The sequence below is a fragment of the Strongylocentrotus purpuratus genome, unplaced genomic scaffold (assembly GCF_000002235.5).
Source record: "Strongylocentrotus purpuratus isolate Spur 01 unplaced genomic scaffold, Spur_5.0 spur5_scaffold_10, whole genome shotgun sequence".
NCBI lineage: Eukaryota > Metazoa > Echinodermata > Echinoidea > Camarodonta > Strongylocentrotidae > Strongylocentrotus > Strongylocentrotus purpuratus.
In genome coordinates, this window is record NW_022145595.1 from 8,430,399 (window position 1) to 8,439,769 (window position 9,371).

The window sequence follows — 9,371 nt, forward strand, 5'->3', positions numbered from 1 at the left end:
GGATATCAGGGGAATATAATGAAAGAAAATAAGGGGAATTAGGTCTGCCCAAGATAAATTCCAGACTCCTTCTTCCCTTCTCGTTTTCATGAAAAGCAGGCCAATGTTTCCATGGGGACACAGCGAGATTAGTGAATTTTCGAACGCAGTTGCAGGCTAATCGCTCACTTGTGTTTACGTGCCGTTCGACTTTGGGGATTCGGGATCCGGAATTGCGATCGGCGATTGATCTGCAGGAGTTAAGATGGAAAACCTGCCTTAATGTTTATGTTTGGAATGGCATTTTTTATTGTACTTGTTTATGAAGCTAATGAGTAGGAAAAGCCCCTTCAAGGAGACTTTATCCCAAAGGGGTTAAGTGGAAATGTCGAGAGCGGAATGAGGCGAATATTTTTGCTGCTGAGCAGATTGACCGATAATAGATGGCATTTATAGAAAAACAAGCGATAAGTTTGATTGGCAGCGACTCGTTAATCCCCACCTACGCTAGGACTACTGTTTTCTTATTTATGATATTCGAAACGACTATTTTGCTGGTCAGATAGAAACAGACAAATAAGTTACTTGAATATTATTGAACAATGTTCATGATTGCATCTGTTGTTGTTTTTTATGTAGCAAATATAGGAGTTAAGAAAAAAGGGATGCATGCACGACAAACTAAAAGAGCTGCATGAATATGTAAAGAATCATATTTCTCTCTCTCTCTCTCTCTACAACTAAATTGTATTCTTCTTGTTCATGTTAAATCTGATTCGAATGGCAGCCATTTTCAGAACTTCTTCAGCTGAAAATTTTCAGCTGACACTCAATAGATAAATGGCATCATTGAAAAATAAAATAAAAAATGAATACAGATGTTTAATGGACACTAAAAGAACGAAGCGCGAAAAGCAAAAAAAAAGTTAAGGAAAGCAAAAATGTCTAAAAACAAGTTTACATCTACTGCTGATTAACTATAAAGCATATACGTGTGAACGTAAGTTGGAAACACGAACTTTAAACAAATAAAATTTGAGGCGAATTGTATGCCCCTTCTTTCTCAACATAGCGTTATTTTCTCTCATTAATCCACCTAGGACGGACCGGCGCCCCCTCCCCCCCCCCCCTTCATCACCCTCACACACGCACTGCCTCTTTCGGTTATTAAAGTTGTGTCTCTCACGCCTTCGTCCGTGCCCCATCAATGAAAAAACCCTATGTTATGCCACTGGTCCTTTATTCTACCTTTACAATATTTGCAACATCTGGACAGAGAGATATATAAACTTAAAACCAGACATTCTGCGGCGTTTTGCCACATTTTAACAAACGTTCTCTTTTGGGAAAGATTACCTCTAATTCCGCCTCGACGTGACTGTCTCGAAAACTGTTGATATATTTTGATAGTTCTCATGTTCGCGATTGACGTAGCTGGTGGCATCGTTTTCACTTAGTTGCGTTACGTTAAATGGGGAAAAGAGGCGCACTATAAGGGTTAGCTGAAGTCGTATTTTGATCGAAATTGAATTAAAAATCCAGTTGTGAAGTCTCTCTTACTCACTTACCCTTATCCCCCCCCCCCCCCCAATCTTTACATTTATGTCTAGTATGTCTGTTAGTCTGTCGGCTCATTCCTTGTTTGTAGTACGTTTCCTGTAACTTTGATTTAAGTTGTAATTTTTTGTTCATCACACTTAAGGTCCATATAAATGTATTGACTCCACCTTTTAAAAAAACACGATGACAATACCATAAAAACTTGCTAAGTTATTATTTTTTAGCGTTTAATGCCTACATCCTGACTGACTGCAATTAGACAAGCCTAATACTATCAATCGTATGACCAGAACTCAACTTAATATTCAATATTTCCCTCTTTCCCTCTCTCTCTCTCTCTCTTTGCAGATTTTGCTTGTGACCGGTATCCTAGGTATAAAATCAGCCAAGCAAAGAAAAAAGGTTGTAAGTAATCAAAGTTCGGGTCCAGCTTTTTTCCCCTTCATTTTTATATTACGTAGGCTATCTACTTGTACCACTTGTGGGATGTAACACCGTTATTATAGCATCAGTGCTGTTTTTCATATAGGGGTCCACTCACATTTAAAAAACAAAATGAAACAATACAATCAAATTTTACACAACTTAACACAACCCCTGTGTAAGGAGTTAACCAACCGATGTTTTGTAAAGTCGTTACACAACGAATTTGCAGTGTATCCTCTTTGATTTTAAGCGCAAAACGATCTCACTCTATCTTATATATTAGAATGTATCCGTAAACACACTCTAGTTCGTACTCTTCGATCAACTTCACAACATTTTAAAGCTGTACACCCTGTTAAAACGAGAATACGTATGGAAACCGATCAGTCATGGCATCCGCTCCTGCTCTGTAGAAATGTCTACCCAATACATTTAGGAATACGCTTTCTCTCGATAATTACCAGAAAGCCTGAAAGGGGAAGTCTATCCTGATATTAAAATATTAAAGTTTGAGCAAGTTCCGATTCAAAAAATAAGAGAGTATAATTTTGTGTAATGTTGCGATAAATCAAACACAAATTGGCAACACTGAAACGCATCTTGCGAGCTCCTTTCGAATTTGCTCTGTACATAAAATTTCCTAAACTTTCATTTTCTTTGTTATTGATGACATATGACAGAATGTTTTTATTCCATACAGGTGATGTATAGAAACACATTCGCAAGAATCATGTTTAGGATGCCTGTATGATAGAATATGTTCTTGAGTGAAAATTACAACAATTGACTCTTTTTAGTACAGGGCAAACGGGATGGGAGCTCGCAAGATAGTCAAAGACTTGCCAATTTGTGTTTTCTTGATCGCAAGTTTTAAAAAAACATAACTTTCTTATTATCAATCTGAATATGCTCAATCTTTCACTTGGTTGACTTCTCTTCTAAGACTTATATACTCGCACAGTAATATTTGCATTTTCTGTTTTATTATTATTATGATACTATTATTATTATTACCAGTATTACTATTATGATGACTAACATTATTACCAATCATTCGGAAATTCTCTCCATTTATATAAATAAATACTTCTATATTCCTCATGATAGATCTTGACATACATGGCGATGTGTATTCTGAGTGCCGTGGTAGCAGGTTTCGGGTTCATGTACCGCATGAGCTATGCCATCTGCCAGAGTTGGGCGTGTCACCACCCCAGGGTGTTCACAGCGAGACCGGTGGATCACCCCTTCCTCGTCACCATGATCAAAGGAGATCCCTACGGCTTTACCAAAAATTGCGTGAGTATTCCATCAAAGCTCTCGCCCCCCCCCCCTTTCCCCTCCTCCTTCCCCCTCCCCTCCATTTGAAATCTATAGAGCGATCACAGCGAGACCCGTCTCGTCTTATTTTATCAGGGGTATATCCTTATTAATTGCCAAAGCCCCACTGCACTACTTGTACCTACTTGCTCCCTCTAATTAGAAAACAACACCTAAGTGGTGCCCGTTGGTCCCCATGATCCTCTTTTTCTTATGTTAATTGAGAGCTGAGTTGATGAGATAACCACCTGTCAGTGACCACACTTGGTGGTCTAATCCCTCCTGGCCAAACTAGTGCAGACGGGCTTTGATACTGCTCTTTGCCTGGGGCCATGTAATCATGATTTATCCAGCATTGCCAGGTACCCATTTTGTACACCTGTGGGGATAGGGCCAAATATGGATAAAATACCTTGTTCGAGGTGTTAGCACCCAGCAAGGATCGAACCCAGTACATTCCGCATGAGATTCAAGAGCCTTCATCATTAATGCTCCCGTGTACATATATATATATATATATATATATCTTTGAGTTATCTATTTCTCTACATATCTCTCCATACATTCATCCATCTATCTATCCATCTATCTATATATTTATCTATCCATACATCCGTCCATCTATCTATCTATACATTCATACATGTATACATCCATCTATCCAACCATCTATCCAAACATACTTCCATACATACATCTGCCTATTCTATTTTATACACACACACTCTTCCTATCTTACTTTAATAGCGAAAGACATAAGTCATGGAACGATAAAACAAACTTAGTTTACCACTCCTAAGCAGGCTCAAGTTATACGTTGTGAAGTTTCTGCACCAAATCTACCAATGTGCAAAATTAACCTAATCATTCATGTTTCTTTACCGAATCTTTATCATTGATAATAAATCATAATCATTGAGATAAAATTATCTTATCGGCCTCATCTTTTCTATTCTGCTTGCAGACAACATCAATTATCGTCAACAGCATTATCTCCACTGTCTTCTTTTTTCATTTTGTTGCTGCCATCTCGGGGTCGGTGGTTGCATGTTGTGGCGGAGTTTGCTGCAACAAACCACAAGTATTCGTTCCGAAGTCGATTCTTCTCGCAGAACAAGAAGTGAGTTTTACCCTCGCATAATTCATTCTGATACATGGTGGGGGGGGGGGTTCTGTCGATCTTCGAGGGGTATAAGAAGCATTACGCTTCACACGAGAGGGATGAGTAATGGTAAAGGATGTAAAACAAATATATATTTATGAGCTTTCTAATTGTGTAATTCTTTCGTAGAAGAATGTTGGAGTAGCAAATTTTTCACTTAAATGGGAAAATCTATCCGATATTATTGACGTACTTGGCAACTTTCCCCTGCCCCTGCGGTTTATTTTGACAACATCTTTTCTTTTACTTTACAGAATTTCCCCGATGTTTTCGACACATATTTATAGCCATTTCCCCTTCGCGAGAATTTGTTACCCCCAATATTTCCGATGTTCCTGCCATGAATAATATACTTGGCCATCTACCACCCCACTCCTCCCCCTTTGGTCAAATTTGAACGCTGTCTTATTCTCTTGCTTGGCAGATATTTTGACAAGTTCTTTGACCCACTTCCATCAAATTTGAAAATGTCCTCGATATTCTTGACACAAACGTGTGCGCTATTTATTACCCCCCCCCCCCCCCCCCACCCCTCCTTATCCGATATTCTTGCTACATACTTGTCCCGACTCTTGCAAGTATATGTTAGCTGCAAAAGTACCTTTGAGACATCAGTTGGGACATGAAATTGCAAAGGCATGTAGTTGTTACAGTTTTAACTACCTCGTTCACGTCTAAATTTATATTAAGACATCGCAGGGAACAGGAGGAAAGATTAGGTTAAGAGAGTGGCGTAGAAAGTGTAGTTAAATCAAGGTAACCTAGTCTTTGCTTCTAGCTATACCCAATTTACACCTTGCATAAGTGACAAAGTGATACCTCGTGAGGTTGAAAGAAGATATCGTCCTTATAACTGCATAAGGAGGCGTAACTCTTAATAAACCAGTGATCTCGGGTTCGCAACCAGGTTATTGCTCGTGTACGGCATTACTTCTAAATGACCTAGTCCCTCGAATACGCTCTAAAAGTGTAGGTCCCCTAGTTTGCATCTTATTTACAAGAACATTCTTACTTTTGAATAAATTTCGGGTTGAATAAAGATCATACCAGGTCACCGATGTTAACCTGGCCTTGCTCATAGCAGCCATACACTTTTCGCACCGGGGAAAACATAGGGAAGGTTATACTTGTGAAGGTGGAAAATAATGACAAGGGATTGCTCGAAGCAACCCTAAATCATATTTGGGAGGACATAATGGAAGTTTTGTTACGTGAAAAGTTCAAAAATATAGTGGTTAATGCAGACTAAGGTACTTCGATCACAAGCTACAAGGAGAGAAGGTGGGAAGGTGGTTTGAAAATTATAGTGGCAAAGAGATAGAGTGCTTGACTTAAGCCGAAGTCATACTAGATGTAGTAGCCGACTTTAAACAACCGCTGATCGGGAGTTAGTTGTTAGGGATCGCAGAGAGGTTTTTGGCAGTCGTTAATGGTAGACGACATTTCTTAGACTGATCCCCGACTTATCGCCGAATGATCCCCAGTGCTTGCCATCAATTACCAGACAAACTAGTTTATTTCGTGTACACCAGTGTGTACAGGGGGAGAGTTGAAGTGTGGAAAAGGTGAATATATAGTTAATGCAGACTGGGGATTGTTGGGGGCTACCCCCATTCACGATACCGGGACGAGGGGGTAGTTTGAAGTGTGAAAGAGTCGAAGAGATATTAGTTAGTCAATATAGATTAGGGATTGCTGATCGTAGCTATACCTCATTTCACTTTTAGAGAGAACAAATGAAAAGGCTGTACGTGACGCAAAAGGGGCCGAGAAAGAGAAGTTTAAACCATGAACACTAGGAATTGTTACGGTCTTTCCCATTTCACACCGGGGAAGACAAGAGGGTTTTTTTTTATAACAGATTTTGTTTAATATGTTCCGAAGATAAATACATTAATCAATGTGGATTGGGGATTTCTAATAACTACCTCCTTCACACTTTAGAGGACAGAAGTGAAAGCGGTAATGTAAAAGTACCGAAGAGAGGGTCGTAATGAATGAAGACTATAAGGTACCTCGTTCACGGCGACGGGCAGGACATGGGAAAAAGTTGTAGTGTGAAAGGGGTAAAGAGATAAAGTTGTTCATCAGTGCAGCCGAGGGTACCGGTCACACCAGGGAGAACAAAAGGAACAACTTTTGATGTGAAATTTCCTAAGAGATAGTAGTTAATCTATGCGGACCCACGCTCTTGACCCGAAGGCTGGTGAACTCTTAGGCAAGCTGGACTGAAATCTAAGACGACATATTGCAGCTCAGACTTCTCCTCTCAACATCGATCGATCAGAGAATAATAACACACCGAGCGTGACAAACAATCCGGGTCGCCCCACGACGCACACTCTGTTTGACACCCATGGAAAACGCAACGTTATCATGTCCATAATGACGTTCGCAAAACGTCTAGGAGACGTTTTATTATGTCCAAAGAACGTTCGTGTTACCTGCGTGCAAGCAGCTTAGATTTCTCCCCTCTATTTAATTTAATTCAATTAATTTTCATCAAAGACATTTAAATTACTTATAAAATATCTGCAGGATTTGAAAGGTGTTATATTGGAGATTACAGCATCCCTAATCTTTTTTTAACAATGTCAGAAATGTTCGAGAACCTTATCTTTAACTTCAAATGTGTTTAAGTCCAACCATGATATGTCACTTTAGCTGTACGACGTCATACGAAAGAAGAAGAAGAAAAAGAAGAAGAATTGGAAAGTTAAGATGATACAGACCTTTACTGAGGCAATCGAGATCGCAAGTTTTCTTTCTTAACTCCCGATGACTCACGTATACCGTATATAGTAAGGTTACTGTTTGAAATATTGATTAATTTGATTGGATGAGCTAGACGTGCACGTGACGGGCTAACCATGTTATATTGTGACGCCAATCGGAGCTTAGAAGTTCTATTTATATTGTACGAATTCGTGATACATAATATCTGTGTCGTCTTTCCTCTAGATAGATATACTGGGATTATGTTGCACGCGTTTCGTTTCCACTCAAGGTTATGTTCTTCGATCATAAGAAACAAAGAATTACATTCGAATGTACCTATTTTCTCTCTCCCTAATCTGTTGCTTCTCACCTTCCCCTTATTTGATCCCTACGTATGCCTATCGTATTCTACTCCTATATTCACTACTCTTTCTCTCTCTCTCTCTCTCTCTCTCTCTCTTTCTATCTATATGTGTCTATCTATTTATCTCATTCTCTCCTCCTACCTTTTTGTTCTCTTTGCTATTCAATTTTGTTGTTTTTCTCTTTCATGTCTTCTATGTCTCCCCTCCTTCTCTCTTCTTCTATCCCTCTCGCTTTCTCCCCTCTCCACCCCCCCCCCTCTCTCTCTCTCTCTCTCTCTCTCTCTCTCTCTCTCTCTCTCTCACACATTTTTTTCTTTCATTCTACAGACCGTGCCCATCAGGATTCAGTCCTCAACAAAAGACAGAGGTAATGTTTTTTCTTGTAATCCGTCATAATCAAAAGTTGTATTCTGGTTATTGATTACTGTTATTGTATTTGAAAAAACTTCTTCTTTATCAAAGCTATGTGCATTTGAGCGACTTTATATCAATGCACTTTAAACGATCAATCTTGCACAGGCTTCACCATCAATTTCAAATTTTATTGATATTTCAATTAATATAACTAAAATTAAATTTATTAGGTTCCTGTATGAAAAGCCTTCCATATTACATATTTTTTTAGAATTTAGATAGATGAAGATGAAGTCATTTATTCACCTATTTGCCTAGATTGATATCATAGATATCTTCTTCTTTTGTTAAATTCATACACCCATGCGCCATCGCCTGCGTCATAATACTATGCATGAACTCTTTTTGATTTCCTGTTATGAAAAATCGTAAACTTACTTTTAGGTATGAAAAAGAAAAATACCCATTTTAAAAGTACCAGCGCTCAACACTTCAAGAAAACTCAAAAATCGTTATTCTGACACAATTTTCGAAACCAAGTCAAGCTCAATAATTCCATTTTCTTATTTAGAACACGAGGAAAGTTGTCGAGTGTTTACGGAATATGACACTGGGATGAACTGGAGGGGTTGTATTCAAGTGATCTATCTTGTCGACAGCACTCCTTCGTGTCGATTCAAGCCCTTGCCTCAAACGAGCCCGACATTTTGGCGTGTTTCGTCATATTTTTTTGAGTGTCTGGGAACTGAATGAGCCCCCAATCCTCCCTTTCCCTGTTTAAACGAGAAATGAGATGGGTCGAAGAGTGTTGGAATTTAGTTATTTTAAGACCCATGAATTCTAATCATATATGTGAGTATTTTAATGTTCGTGCTCTCCTCTCTTTCTATCTCCGCACATCTCTATATCACTTCTTCTCACCCCCCCCCCTTTTTTTTTTTCTCTCTCTCTCTCTCGCTCTCTCTCCGTCTCTCTCTCTCTCTCTCTCTCTCTATCTATCTATCTATCTATATCTCTCTCTCCCTCTCCTCTCTGTCTATCTCCTCACATCTCTTCCCCCCCCCCCCTCTCTCTCTCTCTCTCTCCCTCTCTCTTTCTCTATCTCTCTTTATATTCCACTCTCTTGTTCACTTCTTCTTCCCTTCTGTTTCTCTCCCCCTCCACCCCTCTCCCATCTCGATCCCCTTCCACTCCGGTTCCACCCCTCTATACTTAGGTCAGGACCAGAAACGGTTGCTCAAGCCCCCTTCGTACAGCGGTGACGCCAAAAAGAAAGCCGTTAGCTTCAGCTGTAGAGATCTGCCCTAAACACACTTGGAACTGATCGACCGCTTGAGGTCGCTCTTACAACATCAGCAAAGCAACCAAAGAATGATGATATCGAACTTGAGACGAATAAACCTTTTCTTAATGTATTCAAATATAATGCAATAGTCATTGTAAAGTGCCTTGATACGAATTATTTGATTCACCTGCCGGAAATACAT

At 39.4% G+C, this 9,371-nt stretch overlaps 1 protein-coding gene across 1 annotated transcript; it reads left to right on the forward strand.

The window, feature by feature from the left end:
• Positions 1-1,893: 1,893 nt before the first annotated feature.
• Positions 1,894-9,371, forward strand: LOC105437004. The gene is made up of 5 exons (XM_030980044.1): positions 1,894-1,944; positions 3,073-3,264; positions 4,250-4,405; positions 7,858-7,897; positions 9,101-9,371. Exons 2-5 carry the CDS (start codon positions 3,085-3,087, stop codon positions 9,190-9,192), a joined length of 468 nt encoding a protein of 155 aa, XP_030835904.1. The 5' UTR covers positions 1,894-1,944; positions 3,073-3,084; the 3' UTR covers positions 9,193-9,371.

Excerpts from the sequence above, each read along its gene's own strand:
- LOC105437004 (XM_030980044.1), top strand. The coding sequence starts at position 3,085 with ATGGCGATGTGTATTCTGAGTGCCGTGGTAGCAGGTTTCGGGTTCATG. Across the intron at positions 4,406-7,857 it reads TTCTTCTCGCAGAACAAGAA|ACCGTGCCCATCAGGATTCA; the intron begins GTGAGTTTTACC and ends TTCATTCTACAG. Across the intron at positions 7,898-9,100 it reads GTCCTCAACAAAAGACAGAG|GTCAGGACCAGAAACGGTTG; the intron begins GTAATGTTTTTT and ends CTCTATACTTAG.